Source organism: Ochotona princeps, chromosome 2 (genome assembly GCF_030435755.1).
Source record: "Ochotona princeps isolate mOchPri1 chromosome 2, mOchPri1.hap1, whole genome shotgun sequence".
NCBI classification, from domain to species: domain Eukaryota; kingdom Metazoa; phylum Chordata; class Mammalia; order Lagomorpha; family Ochotonidae; genus Ochotona; species Ochotona princeps.
In genome coordinates, this window is record NC_080833.1 from 163,897,606 (window position 1) to 163,914,826 (window position 17,221).

The 17,221-nt window shown below is 41.2% G+C and overlaps 1 protein-coding gene across 4 annotated transcripts in view; it reads left to right on the forward strand.

Annotated features, from left to right (window-relative positions):
* The window catches only part of RASAL2 (RAS protein activator like 2), a 344,868-nt gene that overhangs the window by 103,660 nt on the left and 223,987 nt on the right, over positions 1 to 17,221 (forward strand). For 2 of the 4 annotated variants that reach the window (XM_058660704.1, XM_058660705.1), the window contains exon 1: positions 14,448 to 15,284. The exons of the other annotated variants lie outside the window; for them this stretch is intronic. In XM_058660704.1, the coding sequence (XP_058516687.1) occupies positions 14,732 to 15,284 (553 nt within the window). In that variant the 5' untranslated portion in view covers positions 14,448 to 14,731. Of the gene's footprint in view, positions 1 to 14,447; positions 15,285 to 17,221 lie in introns of those variants that run through there. 4 annotated transcript variants of the gene reach the window in all.

The following is a 17,221-nucleotide window of genomic DNA, read 5'->3' on the forward strand; positions in this document are numbered from 1 at the left end:
TCTTCTGGCTAATAGACACGAATCCTATTTTTAAAACTTTATGAGTTGATCTAAGAGGTATGTAACCTCTTGTTCCAAGAACAGAATTCCAGAGCTTTCTTTGTTAGTTGTAGCATATGTCATGTCTTCTAATACAAAAGAGCCAGGGAGCATGTGGAATAGGATTTCTGGTTTGAAGAGGTGTGTCACAGGATAGGAAGTCATGGCAGACTGTTTGTAAACTGAGAAAGTTCGAGTTCTGCCTTTCCGTCTCTGCCTGACGCCTGCCATTAAACAATTGATGAGGACATTTGAACGAAGGAGCTGCCATCCTATTTTTCTTTTTCAGTTGAGATTCTTTCATTGCAAGCATATACCAAGCATAGAGTCCAGCATCTCATTGCCCAGACAAATTCAACGGTTTCTTGGGGAGACCATCTCTGGTCTGAAGGTAGAGCCGGCAGAGCACCATCCCTATCAATTAAAAGCCCCGACATAACATCAGCAACAATTTATAATGTTATGGAATTAATTCACATAGTATTGAGCAACCAACATGTTAAAAAAATGCAAGCCATCCTATTTTAAACCTGAAGTAAGTTTAGCCTTTAAACTAAATAAAGCTAGACTGAGACTTCGCTGAAACAGCTGCACACTTCAAGCCTCAGTTTCTCCAACCGCGTTCTGTGAATTCTACTTTTGAAAATGCCAGTTGAAACAGATTATGAATCCTGAGCTAGAAATTAATACATACTTTGTTCTTTTTGCTGTTAATTTAGTAGCTACAAACAGGTGCCTTCTCTCTGACTTTGTTAGATTATAACTTGAAAGGCTTACTTAAGTTGATCTGTGCTGACGCCTTCAAGTTCTCTTCAGTTTGACTCTAGGTTAATGTTAAAATTTTAATTTTAGCTGTAGGTAATTTTAGGCTTGCAGATAGACTAGAAACCCATATGCCTATTGTGGAAATTCGTCTATCATAAAAAGTAATAATGTAAGATGTAAATAATGTAATAATATGAAAATTACTATAGTTTACCTTAAAAGAAAGTAACTGTAGACTTTTCTCTCGGTGCATATTCTAGTGATCATATATATATTTTTAAGATTTATCTGGATTAGGGTAAGGACACGTTTAAATGGATGGAAAAACGTTTAATCAGGATGAATCAGAGAGGACATATTCCAGGAAATAGGAAAGGACAGAACAACAGCAGAGGGGTACCTGGAGACTGACAGACACAGGAAAGCAGAGGACACCACAATGTGGTGTTGCAGTGACTGATACTCCAGTGGCATTCAGTTAACAGCCATCTGAACTTCACCAGCAGCCGGAACTCCACCAGCAACCAGGTGGGAAGGGACTTTCACTGGGAGCTTGGGAGGTGAACCCAGACAAAGAACTGTCCGTCCTGCTGGTCCGTTTGATTTGACCAGGAGCAGAGACAGAGCAGCAGACACCAGACGGAGAGTGTGAGAACAGGGTGGATTTCACAGTCCAGTCAGCCCCCTAGAGCTGAATTGGGTGCCATTTTACGTAAGGAGGCAAAGGTAAGGGAAAGGACTGAGCATATGCTGAGCTCGGGGGTGAACTCATTTCTGACTCAGTGAACAGCATCAAAGTGGCATTCTACAGTAACACCCAAGACAGGTCTGGGTAGCCCTCAGACCTGACAGCCAGCAGATCAAGAACTCTAATACTGGTAAGTCAGGCGCCATTTTGTACACTGTGGCAGTAGCTTTAGGACTATAGGGGACAACAGTAAACTGCTCATGTGATGAGCTTGAGAGAACTCACTGAGAGCCATGGATTGCACTGGTCCCGCAGGAAAATAATGCCAACTGTGGCATAGTACAGGTTGAAATAGGTCCGTGTGGCACCCAGCCCTAACATCCAACAGGTTCTGGCAAGATCATCATCACCAACAACCGAACTATATAGGACACCTGGTGTCTCTCTAATCCTGGAACCTGCTCCAACTGGAAGGGGGAGAAAGGTTGCAGAGACAACGGTGCAGCCTCAGCAAGGTATCACAGGAGGTGGAGAGTGGAATTGGGGCTGTGGAGACCACGGTGGAAATGTAACATAAGAACCCAACCCTGGAACTCACTGGAGGGAGTGGCACAAGTGGCTGCAAGCAAAGTGTTGTGTACCAACTGCAAAAAGTAAAATTGCATTGTAGACCTGTGGGTGACACAGTTTAGAAACCTGCCCCAAGGAGAAGACTCTGCTAACCAGAAGTACAATGACCAAGAGCAAAAGAAGAGACAAAGGCACAATGAATATTACTGAACACTCCCCTGCAAAGGAGCAAAACCCTATGCCAACCTCAGAGTTAACTGAGGAAGACATCGAGAAAATGGGGGACACAGAATCCATAAGACTCATTTTAAAGCTTCTGATCAACAATGAGAAGCTCATGCAAGAGTTCAAAGAATTTAAGGAAGCAGTAAAGCAAATCAAGGCTGATATATCAGAAATTAAGAACACAGTAGAGCACATTGAAAGTACAGTGGACAGTCTCCAAAATAGAATGAAGCAAGCAGAAGAAAGAATCTCAGAATTGGAAGATATTTCCTGTCATCAGGGGGAAGCAAACAAAAAGCTTGAAGCAGAGCTGGATCAGGCCAAAAAAGTATTCAAGAATCGAAAGACACTATTAAGAGGCCAAATCTAAGAGTTATGGGAGTCCCAGAAGGTGCAGAAAGAGAAGTTGAGTTTGCAAATGTATTGAATGAAATAATAAAGGAAAATTTCCCTAATCTAGAGAAAGAATTGGGAAACAAGATCCAGGAGGGGCACAGAGCTCCCAACAGGCTTGATCAAAAGCGATCTTCACCCAGACGCATGATCATCAAGCTCTCTTCAATTGAACATAAGGAAAAGATCCTGAAATATGCACGTGAAAAAATCAACTGACACATAAAGGAATGCCAATTAAACTCACAGGAGACCTCTCACGGGAAACTCTACAGGCCAGAAGAGAATGGAGTGACATATTCCATATTCTACAAGCAAAAAATTGTCGGCCTAGGATAACATATCCAGCAAAGCTTTCTTTCGACTTTGAAAATGAAATAGAATTCTTCCACAGTAAAGAAACATTAAAAGAATTTGCCTCTTCCAAACCTTCCCTACAAATGATACTTCAAGATGTTCTCTTGACAGGGAAGAGGAATAGCACCTACCAAAACCAAAGGCAAATGGGAAGAACATCCCAGTAAAATGACAACAGAAGACTAAACCAGTGAACAACCCATTCCTAAAATGACAGGACCAAAGTACCATCCATACATATTAAACTATGAATTATAAATAGTATAATAAAATATATATATAATAAAAAAACTGAATGTAAATGGTTTAAACTTATCAATGAAGCATCACAGATTAGTAGACTGGATTAAAAAACAAAACCCATCTATTTATTGTCTAGAAGAGACACACTTCACCAACAAAAATCAGTGGAAACTATATCATATGGGATTTGTTGTTTTCTGTTAGTTTCATCTCTTTAAAACACTTTGTTCTGATTAAATCATTCAATGACTTGTAGATCATACAGTAGCATCATTTTCTTTTTCTTTTTTTTTTTTTTTTTAAAGATTTATTCATTTTTTTTACAGCCAGATATTCACAGAGGAGGAGAGACAGAGAGGAAGATCTTCCGTCCGATGATTCACTCCCCAAGTGAGCCGCAACGGGCCGATGCGCGCCAATCCGAAGCCGGGAACCAGGAACCTCTTCCGGGTCTCCCACGCGGGTACAGTGTCCCAATGCTTTGGGCCATCCTCGACTGCTTTCCCAGGCCACAAGCAGGGAGCTGGATGGGAAGTGGAGCTGCTGGGATTAGAACCGGTGCCCATATGGGATCCCGGGGCTTTCAATGCGAGGACTTTAGCCGCTAGGCCATACCGCCGGGCCCCATCATTTTCTTCAAGAAGGTTCTTAATTTTCATTTCTTCAGCTATACGTTAGTCAGAGTAGCATGTTATTTAAATTCATCGTGTTGCTAATTTCTTTTTTCTCCCTGATGTTGATTTTGTTTTGTGACTTTTCATTTAAGAGGATGTGTAGTAGCTGTGTAATGGAGACTGTCATATCTAGTACTATGTCATTTAGCTGCATTACATTGTAAATTTCTGTTTTTCTTTCTATTGTTGATTTTGTATTATGACTTTTCATTTTTTTTTAAAGATTTATTTACTTTATTACAAAGTCAGATATACGGAGAGGAGGAGAGACAGAGAGGAAGATCTTCCGTCCGATGATTCACTCCCCAAGTGAGCCGCAACGGGCCGATGCGTGCCGATCCGAAGCCGGGAACCAGGAACCTCTTCCAGGTCTCCCACGTGGGTGCAGTGTCCCAATGCATTGGGCCGTCCTCAACTGCTTTCCCAGGCCACAGCAGGGAGCTGGATGGGAAGTGGAGCTGCTGGGATTAGAACCGGTGCCCATATGGGATCCTGGGGCTTTCAAGGCGAGGACTTTAGCCACTAGGCCACGCCGCCGGGCCCTATGATTTTTCATTTAAGGGGATGTACAGTAGCTGTGAAATGGAGACTAACATCCAGATGTGAGGATACAATGTAGTATGCATTTCAACTTCCAAAGATGGACTACCAATGAAACTGTTCACTATATCTTGACAATAGGATGCTGGACTCTCTGCCATTGTCCATGACCGCAGTGATGGACATATGACTGTGTATGAAGAACCATATTTTAGTAATGATACAGAGGAACTAAGTCGGGTTGAAGGGAATTGGGGAGGGGATAAGGGAAATGCCAGGAGTCTGTGGAACTATATTATAAAATAATAATGCAGTGTAAAAACAAAGAAAGGAAAAAATCGAATTAAAAAGTGAAAAAAAAAGATTGATTTATTTTTATTGGAAAGGCAGATTTACAGAGAGAAGGAGAGACAAAGAGAAAGATATTCCATCAATTGGTTCACTCCCCATGTGGCTGTGATGATCTTAAGCTAGGAGCAAGGAGCCTCCTCCCAGTCTCCTACTTGGGTGCAGGGTCCTAAGGTTTTGGGCCATGCTCGACTGCTTTCCCAGGCTGCAAGCAAGGAGTTGGATGGGAAGTGGGGCAGCCTGGATATGAAGCTGCACCCATATGGAATCTCCGCACCTACAAGGATAGGGCTTTAGCTGCTAGGCTACTGTGCCGGGCCTTCCAGTGATCCTCTTTAACAAAAGTAGGATGCTAATCTTTTATGTCGTAACTTGCTTTTTTTATTTGTATCATTGACCTTGTTTCATACAAATTTATCTTATTTATTTATTTCCATTTTTTATTTGAAAGGAGATACAGTGAGATGTAGAAATGTTTCTTGTGTTGGTCCACTCCCTGTGTGTCCAGGTGGGTCCCCCATTTGGGTGTCGGGTACATGTGCTTGGGCATCACCTGCTGTCTCGTAGCAGCACATTAGCAGCAAGCTGGCATTGAAGTGGAGCTGAGGTGTTTATTCAGGCCTCCGTTTGGGGGTTTAGGGAATGAACACATCTCGAATAACCCCTCCTTTTAAAAATACTTGCTTCTCTAGGTTTCCTGTTTTCTTTTTCTCTTTCTTTTCCTTTTCTATTCTCTTCTGTTCTTTTCGTCATGAATGAAGCATTGTTTTAAAAAGTTGGAGAGACAGGTGTTTAGCCTGTTGGTTTAGACATGGTATCTTACATTTGAACATTGGGCTCAGTTCCCAGCCCTGGCTCTCAGATCCAGTTTCCTGCCAGAGCATCCTGTGGAGGCAGAATCGATGGCTCCAGTGATTGGACTGGAGTCAGCCATGTGGAGATCTGGATTGAGTTCCTGGCTGCTAGTCTCGGTCCTGCAGGCTCAGCCCAGGCATTTGGCTGGCGAACCCACGGATGACAGCTTCTCCAGCTGTCTTTTTCTTGTGCCTTGTAAATGAAAATAGTAGTAAATGAGCTGAACTGGTCTCAGTAGAAAGAAATATTGTCAAGGTGTAAGATGATTTCTCACGTCTAGTCTCCATTGGTCATCACTCAATAAAGTTTTTGTAGCGTGTGTAAGTACATGTTTCTTATTGTATAGATATGCTGTCATTTGTGTAGTAATTTTTCTATTGATGACCATTAATGTCAGCCTCTTTTCTTTACATTTTAAAAATACTGCAACATATTTGAGGGGGCTTCTAAAAAGGTCGTGGAAATTTTACATTATCTTTTAGTTTAATTTACCATAAACTTTTTGGAAGCCCCCTCATATAATCTTTTTAAGATTTATCTAGTTGAAAGGCAGAGTTACAGAGATAGGGAGGGACACAAAATGAGATCTCCCATCTACTGTTCCACTCTCCAAATGACTACAATAGCCAGGGCTAGGTAGGCCAGGCTGAAACCAGGATCCCAGGCCTCCATACAGGTCTCCGGTGTGTGGCAGGATCCCAGGCATTGGGGCCCTTTTTTGCTGCTTTCCCATGCGCATTAGCAGGGAGCTAAGTTACAAGTGCCGTAGCAGGACTTGAGCGGATATCAACATGCGATGCCAGTGTTGCAGGCATTGGCTTACTGTGTTGTGTCAGTGCTGCCCACCTTCTGTTCCCCTAGATTCTCACATGTGTTAGAAATGCAGTTGCAGGGGCCCGGCGGCGTGGCCTAGCGGCTAAAGTCCTCGCCTTGAAAGCCCTGGGATCCCATATGGGCACCGGTTCTAATCCCGGCTGCTCCACTTCCCATCCAGCTCCCTGCTTGTGGCCGGTGCGCGCCGATCCGATGCCGGGAACCAGGAACCTCCTCCAGGTCTCCCACACGGGTGCAGGGTCCCAAAGCTTTGGGCCGTCCTCAACTGCTTTCCCAGGCCACAAGCAGGGAGCTGGATGGGAAGTGGAGCTGCCAGGATTAGAACCGGCGCCCATATGGGATCCCAGGGCTTTCAAGGCGAGGACTTTAGCCGCTAGGCCACGCCGCCGGGCCCAATTTTCATAAACTTTTATGAAAATTTTAGAGGAGAGAAAGAAATAGATCACTCTTTCTCCTACTGATTCACTGCTCAAATGGCCATAACAGGTAGAACTGAGCCAGGCTGAGATCAGGGGCCTGGCAAGCCATCGAGGTCTCCCACGTGAGTGGCCAAGGACCAGGTATCTGGGCTGTCTTCTGCTGCTTTGGGCGGCGCGTTAGCAATGAGCAGGCTTGGCAGTGGAGCCGCTGGGAGCAGAGCTGGCACTAACAGGAGTTGCTGAAATTGCAGGCAGCAGCCCGATTCCCTTGGCCACACTGCTGGCGCTCATAAAATTTTCTGTTTTGATGAACCTGATTGAATCCTACAAAAGTCTTGTGAACTCCCTTAGTCATTTTATTTGCAAATGTGTCTGTAGCTTGTAATTCACAGTTTGTTTCCTGGACCAGTAGCACAGATGCCGTACTCGTTGAAATCTGCAGTTTAATAACTTCTCCTGGTGATTCGTTCTCATGATGTGAGAAGCTCTGGTCTGGAAGCAGATCAGTTGGTTTGCTTTAGGGATCTTTTGTGTCCACATCTTGAACTTGACCCTTTGTTTCTGATCTTTCTGTGTAAGAGAGGAGGAAGAAAACGAGCATAAAGCAGCTTGGACGAATTATCCACATTTCCAAAGGATAAGAGCCAGTCTGACCCACCTCGCTTCTACTAGAAGTGTTTTTTTAATCAGCAAGGATAGAGTCTCCACTTGACTTTGGTCTTTTTACCACACAAGCTTTATGGAAGAGAAGAGGAAAATACAGTCAATTTTTCTATCATAACTTGCTTTATAATCAGAAATTTGTTTTGCACAATTGGCATTAGAGAACAATTTGAATTAATTCTGAACTTGGTGCTGAGTGCGTGACGTTTCTCTGTGGGAAACACAAGCTGAAGGCATGAGTTGGCCTAAAGGAACAGTCCAGGTGCACGCATCTCAACCCAGCAGCTGCTTCCATCTCCCGAGCGTCGGAGCCACGCTCGTCCACCTCTGGTGCGCAGCCGTTCTTCCGCTCCAGGTAGTCCCCTTCCCCACCTCACAAAGCTGTAGCCCTTCCGTTGCCCACCTCCAGAAATGCACTGCGGAGTTAATCCTGAGGTGACATGCCATGTTTACTTTAACGTGTATGTGATTCTTAACCATTTAATCGATGTAAAATGATGCCATGACTCTTGTTAGATTCCTGTCTTTTATTTTTAAGCATCGTTGTTGAAGTTTTCGTGTTACTGCTGTAACTCCATTTTTGTCACAAGTCCCTTGGTTGTATGATGCGGTTTTGCTTACTGTGGTGTGATTTTTAAGAATGTATGTCACATTATAGCAGAATTGATTATAGAACAAAGGAGTCTCAACATAATTTAGTTACATCCATAATGCTGTAGAATTCATAAAATTCACTTAAGTTTTTCTGTAACATCTGCATGTTCCTTTTCCTGACAGAAGCTCATGCTGATAACTGAAGTTCTGTAGGAAAGTGAGCACAGCATTTGTCCTGTTGGGTTTTGTTTCTCTAGTCCATACTTAGTGCATAATACCTGGAAGGTCCTTAATAACAATATGATATGTAACTTCCTGAATTTAGTGCTTGAATATTTATTAGATACTTCAAATGTTTTTAAAATTATCCATTATGATTTTTAAAATTATCCATTATTTATTAGATATTGTTAGTATGAGCCGTCTTTTAAAAGTTGTTAGTTGTTGGGCCCAGCGGCGTGGCCTAGCGGCTAAAATCCTCACCTTGAAAGCCCCGGGATCCCATATGGGTGCCGGTTCTCATCCCGGCAGCTCCACTTCCCATCCAGCTCCCTGCTTGTGGCCTGGGATTACAGAAGGATTCCTAAGAAATGTAGGAAATCCATGATTCTGTCAGTCTTTTCTTTAAAATTCACAACGTGCCCATTTCAGTATATGTTTTTAAGAACATTCAGAACATGAAATGTGAGGTTATGGTTTTAAATTCATATTAAAGATAAAACTTGGAGATAAGTAGCATCAGTGAGTGGAGTTTCATAATAGGAGGTGATTTTTAGCATTTGTCAAACCAACCCAATTAGCTGTAAAAGAGCTCTTAAAACTATACCTACCCTGAACCCTGTCACTTCCCCATCTGTGGCTCTTCCTGCTTTCCAATTTCACTTGCTGCTCTTTTATTTCATAGTTCTAGTTCCATATTCCTCAACTAAACAGGGAACCTTATTGTGGAAAAAAAATGTTTCGGAAGAGTATAGCTGGTTTTTCCCCATTTAATATTGAATCTTTCAATTTTATGTAGTTGATTTGAGGAAATTGTAGCCTTCACTTTATTTTCCATTGGACTTTTTAATAGGGTGATCTCAAATTTTTAAAAAATATGGGAAAAGTATATGATGTTTTGTTCTGATGTAATTTTTTGCATTGTTATTTGGGAGGTATGCGCGCACACACACACGCATGCACACAAACACACACATGCGCGCGTGGCGAGAAGCGTTTCCCTACCTGCTAAGACATTCTTTATATCCCTGAAACGCCAGAATGGGCTGGCCCAAAGCAGGGAGCCTGGAACTCCATCCTCTTCTGTGTCCTGGGTGGCAGAAGTCCAAGGACTGGAGCTGTGACCACTGCCATTCAGGATCTGCTGTACACCTTACGCAGGAAGCTGACATCAGAAGATCAGCCGAGTGTTGAACCAGTACTCTGATACGGATGAGAGCCTCGTAAATGTTAGATTGAACACCTATTCCTAAACTTTCGAGCCTATAGAAAATTTGCAAAACTACAAGAAACTCTAACATCCTGCATGTGGATTCAACAATAATATAAAATCTGTTCCTTCCGATGTTGAATGTTTTATCTACCTGTAAATACTGTTTATCCTCTATCCATGGTATAAATGTAGCTTTCTTTGATTATTCAAGTTGGAAAAATCTGTCATCCTTTACGCTAAATATCTCTGTGTAACATTTTTTAAGGATTATAGTATTCTTTTACATAAACACCATAAATTACTAAAATGAGGATTTTTAGCATTTGTATACTATTTATCTGTAATTTATATTCAGATTACTTCAGTTGCTTTAATGTCTTTTATGGATATTTTTTCATCAGGTGAAGAACCCGTCCAAAGCATACATTGTTCTTGGTTGTCTGTCTGTCTGTTCTTGAAACCGAAACAGTTCCAGAGTTTTTTTGGTTGTTTGTTTCTCCTGATTTTGACATTTTTGAAACAAGTTATTGCAAAATTTGCAAGTTGTTATAAAATTTGGGATTATCTTATACTGCTCCTGATTGTGCAAGTAAAGTTGTGTCCCTCGCAGTGATCACCGCAGAAGGCACACACCAGTTTGGTCTAATATAGTTGCTCATTAACTTGTACACTCATTCATGCATTCTTTTCAATATGTTAACTTTTTTCTTTAAAGTACATAGTAACTTTGCTAGCATGTAACATTGGACAAATAGTGGAGTGCATTATTGCTGATAGGTTTTTAAAGTGAAATTTAATTATGATGAAGTGTATTCATTTTAAGGAAAAAAGTGGTTGGGTGTTTTCAAGCACACACACCGCAGAGTCCACATCCTTGGGAGGACCTCCACGGGGCGTCACCCCTGCAGCAGTCTCTTCCCTTTTCTGGTTAATACTGTCTTCTACCACTGAAAGTTGCTTTCATTATTTTTTCTTGTTCTAGATTAATTTATTCAGATTCAGAGATCATATATATGGAGTCATTAAATATGTTTAACAGTTTCACTTTCATTTATTTGAAATGCACAGTTCTGGGTGCTGTGGAGAATGGAAGTTTTTCATCCATTGGTTCACTCCCCAAATGTGCACAATAGCCACAGCTGGGCTGGGCTGGGACCAAGAATCCGTTGAGATACTCTAGGTGGGTGGCAGGAACTCAAGTGTCTGAGCTGTCATCTACTTTCTCTTAAGTTCATTAGCAGGAAGCTGAATCCTGCTGAGGAATGTGAGGACTCCCAGCCGTCACTGAATGTCTCGTATCACATCAGACACAGCAATATGCAGCCTTTCATGTCCAGTTTCTTTTGTTTGGCCTGTTTGTGAGATTCACCCAAATTTTTTTGTGAATTAGTAGTTCATTGTTTTTAAGGTCGAGTAGTGTTCCATTGTATGAAAATACCATGGTTTACTCATTCTACTGTGATGTTCCTTTGGGTTATTTCCAGTTTATGGCTATTAAAAATAAAGCCACAGTGGACACTGAGCTACTGTGATTTATAGTTGATGTACCCGAACATGCGTGGGTGGAATTTCTGGGTTAACTATTTAACAACAGTATTAAACATGTTCCATGGTAATTACACGATTTTATGCTCCCATTACCAGTTTTCAGAGCTGGCTACTCCACAGCCACACCAACATGATTTGATGAGCCTGGTTACATATCATGCGGCCTGGTAGATATGAGTGACATCTCATTATGGCTTTAATTTATATTTCCATAATAACTAATGAGGTTAAGTGCTTTCTCGTGCTTATTGTACATTAATATACTTTTCTTTCTGAAGAATTATGTAACTCTTGCCTACATAAAAATTGTGGGGTTTTTTTGTACATTCTGGTACAAGTTATTTAGGATGTATGTATTGTAAATGCTGTATTTTGTGGCTTGTGTATTGGTTTTATTAATGATATTTATTTTAAAGAAAATCTATAACTTAGTAAGTCATTTATTAATGTTTTTCTAATACATTTGCTGCTGTCCTAAATTTTTTTTTTTTTTTTGCTTACCTTGAAGTCACAAAAAACTCTTCATGGTTTCCTTTACAAGTCTTATACTTTTATAATTTTTTATTTAGGTATATTTTCCATAATAGCTTAATTTTTGTGGATATTATGAAATGGTATAGAGATTGAAGTTTACTACTTTTGTTTCTTTGTACAAATTCACATTTCTGGGTCCATTTTTTCTTTTGAATAATATTTCACATTTACAAGATTTTCTGTTTAATTTTCTAACATTTATTTATTTTACTTGGAAAGTCAGAGTTACAGAGATGGAGAGGCAAAAAGAGAAATCTTCTATTTTCTGGCTTTCTCCCTAAATGGCTGCAACAGTGAGAGCTGGGCCAGTATGAATCTGAGAGCCAGGAGCAGGTCTCCTGCATGGGTGCAGGGTCCCAAGAACTAGGGCCATTCTCCACTGCATTCCCAAGTCAGAACAGGGAGCAGGATTAGGAGTGAGGCAGCTACAAGGGATGCCAGCACAGGCAGGTGGAGGATTAGTTTATTTCGCCATCTCACTGACTCCAAGATCCTCTTTTAAAAATGTATTTTTTTCCATTTTACCTAAAAGTCAGAGATAGGGGCTGGCATGTTGACTGCACAGGCTAGTCCTCCTCCTGCAAGTGCCAGCATTCCATATGAGCACCAGTTCGTGTCCTGGCTGCTTCACTTCCTTTTCAGCTTCCTGCTTTTGACCTGGGAAAGAAGTGGAGGATGGCTCAAGTCCTTGATGTGCCCCTGTGTGGGAGACCTGGAAGTTCCTGCCTCCTAGCTTTAGATCAGCTCAGCTCTGGCCCTTGGAGCCACATAGGCTGATCTGAAGCTGAGAGCCAGGAGTTCCCCCCCCCCCCCAGCTTCCCATTTGCATGCACAAGTCCTTGGACCATCCTCCACTGCTCTTCCAGGCCATAAGCAGAGAGCTGGATTGAAAGCAGAACATCTGGAACATGACCCAACAATGATATGGGCTGCCTATGGTTGGAGGAGGAGAATGAGCTTCCCACAGAACCGTACCAGCCCCAGTGACCCAACTGCTTGAGCCTAATCTGCTGCCTCCTGGAAGGAGAAGTAACGGGAAGCTGGAATTGGAAGCAGAGCCAGGGCTGGAAGCCAGCTATTTCAGTATGGGATACAGGTATCCCACCTGTGTGTTTGGGCTAACACAATTAGATTTATTGAACACGCTGTAGGATAGCAGTGGACAGGCAGGGCAGCTGGAAGCTAACTGAAATCGCTATGTGCTGCATGAGCCGCAAGTAGGAGGCTTACTGCTCAAAGTAGTGTGTCCTAACTGCTTCCTGACACCTCACCCAAGATACTTTAATCTATGTATTACACTTCGTCAACGTTTCATTAATATAAAATGTGTCTTTAAATGAACGTACAAATTTAATTACTGTATTAAACAAATAAAATGAAGTTATTGTGTTATAATAAGGAGATGAAATAATAGTTTTCGTGTTTAAAGGTGTATCTTAAATTGATTTACTGTTCCTATGCTATGAAGAGAAAAATGATGTGAGAATATACATTGGACAATTTTTAATTTGAAATGAATGATTCTTAGTTTGCCAGGAAATCAAAATAATTTTGATTGTTCTTTTTTTTTAAAGAATATATTTTTTTTATTTGAACGGCAGAGTTACAGAGAGAGGAGAAATGGAGAGAAAAATCTTCCATCTGCTGTTTTAGTCCCAGATGCCCTAACAACTGGAGCTGGGCTGGTTAGAAGCCAGGGAGCAGGAGCTTCCTCCAGGCCTCCCTTGTGCATGCAGGACTCTCCTCTGCTGCTTTCCAGGACATTAGCAGAGAGCTGGATAGGAAGTAAAGCAGCCAGGACTCCAACCCGCGCTCATATGGGCTGTTGGCACCACAGGCCGAGGCTTAGCTTGCTAGGCCATGACTCTAGGCCCCGCCCTCCAATTGCTCTTTTATGATTCTTTTATTAGTGGTGTGAAATCCGCCAAGCTTTCTGTTAGAAACCCATATTTTGAGGAGTTTGTGAGCATACAGTTGAAAAAAAAGAACAGCTTAAAAGTTGGTATTCATGATTTTGGTTCAGTATAAGGTGTTTAACACAATTTTTGGTCAGATGCTTTTCACGATGGTTAGGAATACAAAGAGAAATAAAGAAATTTCTTGGTTAAACAGAGATGTCTGTTTGGCCAACTTATCCCAATGAGATTTACATAGGAAGCTTTCCCTTCTGTAAATTCTTGAAGTATGTGTGTTCTTAATGTTCCATGTGCCACAAGAAATTGCCTCAACATTTTCCTTTTACTTTTGCAGCAGTTTGTAACAAATGCAATCTCTGCTCTTTTTGCCTCACATTTATGCTTCTTACAATTTCTCCAGTAATTGAAATTAGAAGTTGCTCTATGTTTGGACATTTTTAGGCTCCCACCCCCGCCTTCTTGTAGTACTAGCTTGTTTGGAAGAGTATTAATTTTGAGAGCTGTTGTAGCGTGAATAATATGGATTTGTTTGAAAGTGATCGTCTGAAATATCCTTGAGAATTCTTCGATGGAGATGTTACTTGAAGAGCAGACTTTTGAATTATTGTTTTTTTTTTTTCTTCTGGAAAGTGTAGATGTCAGCTTGAACTTTCAGTCTGTTTTTAACCTACTCTCATTTGCATAGTGAGCACTTAACTACAATTGGTCCCTAAAGGTGTTTGTGGGTTTTGGTTGCTTTTATTTCACTTCTTACTTTTGAAAATCATTTCCTGAAAACTTGCTACAGAAATGTTAGTTGCTCCAGGAAGTGAGGTGATCTTTTGGAAACCTTTACTTCTTATTCTAAAGAAAATTCGTTTCATAGAAGAGGTTGTTAGGTGCTGGTGCAATTTTGGAGGTCTGGGGAATGGGGTAAGAATATGACACCGGCTCTTAAGCAGCAACATCTGCTGTGGTTCAGAGCCACACGGAGAAAGCTGCTTAAGCAGTCAGATGCTTTGGACTGCACGGACAAGTGTGGGTCGACTATGAAGACTGCAGGCTGGAAGAAACTTGAAGTTTAGAGGAGCTGTTAAACAGTGGAATCGTGGACGATGAACATCTTCAAGAAACAAACAGTACCTTGTTCTCCAAGCTATCGAAGATCTTTGTCCGAACCTGCTTATGCAGATTCAGAGTTGAGAACAAGTTTAAAGATTTATGCCTGGTGTGGTCCAGTGAAAAGCAAGAGGAAGAAAAGTGGATGTGCTGTTTCCGTCCTGGAGAAGCCACTGTGCGCTTACCGGTGGCAGAAGCATCCCAGCTTTAGGTGGAAGGGCGGCAGAGGAGACGGTAAGAGAGACCTGGAGGAAGCACAGCCAGAAATCCTGCCGGAGATGGTGGATGGTCATGAGGTGCTTGGAACATCCCCAGAGAGGCTGAACCTGCTCAGCACCCAGTCGCGTCGGTCTCCATTCAGCAGATCTATTTCAGAACCCGAGCGCTGCTGCAGTGCTGGGCCTGTTAGACCAGGGCCCACATTGGAGGGACCAGTGGAGGCTGAGCAGCAGGGCTATTTCATCCGGGGCATTTTCTCCACTCTTTCTAATGGCTTCTCCAGGATGCTGAGTCTAAAAGGAGAATCAGCCAACGAGCCAGCAAGAGAAGGTATATTGTGATGAATAAAGGGGGATAATGGGTTGATTGAGATTAATTAACATTGACATTTTAATTGTGATTTATAAGCAGTTAAACCATTTTATTTGTTCATTATAAGGTATATTTATTTAATTAGCAACGTTTGAGATTATCACTGCTTTACAAGTCTTTCAATGGGTGATAGTAAGTAATACCAAAGATGAGTGGTCTTGGCTAACTTCACAAACTTTAAGATACAACTCCTTAAAATGCGTTTTGAAGCTCGTGTGCCAGCAGTTTTTGACTCTGGCTTGTTTTCTTTTATCTGCACTTGCAAGTGAAATGTATTTTAGACAGAGAAGTAATCAAATAATTTTCTTATAACGTTGGGCAGTAAAAAACATGGTTTATACTACTTTGTAAAAATATCTTAAACTTAATAAATATCATTAGGGAGAGATATAGCTGAATCTTACTGATAGTTTTTAATAAATCAGAATTTTTAACATGCTGCATGAAAATATGTAATTTGAATATGGAAACCAGGGAAGTAGATCTTGAGTATTTCTTTGGCTAACAAAATGGAAATTTTTGCTTGATTCATTTCTTGTAATAAGATCTTCATTAAAAAAACCCCTCATTTAGGATTTGTCTAAATTGTAAGAAATATTTCACTCTATTTTATTTTGATCACAGTATTATTAACCCTCCAAACACACACCCTTCAATTTCTTAATTTTTTTTCACGTGATGGGCTTAGAAATGGTTGACATCATCTGATATACTATTTCAGTTCTGACTTGGGGCCTGTGTTGTTATTAAACCTTAACACTAGAGCCTTGCTTGTAAACTTGTCTTGTGGAGATAGTTCTTAACAAGCTTTTCAGTGAGTAAACCTCGGTGTGTCATTATTAAGGAGATGGGTACATCAGCAAGACGTTTAAGTTCCTTCTAAAATTGTGGGGCTTATTGAAGAACTTTGGGGGTGGAATTCCATTCTTTTTAAAATAAAGTTGAAAAATGCCAAAGTGACATTTCAGTGAAAACGTCAGTAATTTTCCAAATTCATGTGTGCCAAACATTCTGTTTCTCCTAAACTCTAATGTTGCTTTTCTATGGTGAATTTTTATGATACTGGTGAGAGCGATATTCTGACCTTTGATGACTAGGAAACACTCAACAGGAAAATCTCTTTTCTTGATATGCTTTCATTAACATCCCTTAGAAATTTTTGAAATAGTGTTGCATTTCTTTGCAAAGTGATCACAAAGGGATCAAAATAAGGGAATTCCAAAGAAAACTAAATTCTTTGATTCCGGATTGCTCAGTAGCTAATGCATGTGCTTTTAATGGAAGCAGCTATACACTTTAAAAAAATACATTTGTATTTGCATTGGATTCTTGAGGTTTGCTTTCTGTTTGTCATAAAAATTTCAAAATATTTGCATGCATTTGTGACCCACTTCATTAAGGAGATATAAAGTGTTATGTACTGATTACCTTCTGTCTTCTCTGCCCTCAGTATAGGATAGTCGACGCATGGGACGTATATGGAATTCATGCTTAAGGCACTATTTGAAGGCATTTCCATTCTCATAGGTAACGGACATTGCTTGGTATTCTTAGTGGTCAAATCAGTAGTGTTTCTCCAGCAGTTGTCCTGCTGTCCTAGTGCGACAGGTCATTCTTAAGGCTGAAACGCACCGGTTGATACAGTGAGCAAGCGGCTGCCCACACTGTGGTCTGTTTCTCTGACAGTCGCTCCTGCCAGCCTGGGATCTGCGGCAGTTGTGAGCTCTGTTGTGGTTGTGAGCTGCTCCTTGTTCCTTGTTTCTCACAAAGGAGAGACAGCCACCAGCCTGGGAGACTGAATTCTGCTTCAAATTCTGCCAGTTACCTCTACCGTCTGGTGGGGTAGTAATTCCTTTTTTACAGTGTGATAAATGAAATTTAAAATGCCATATAAA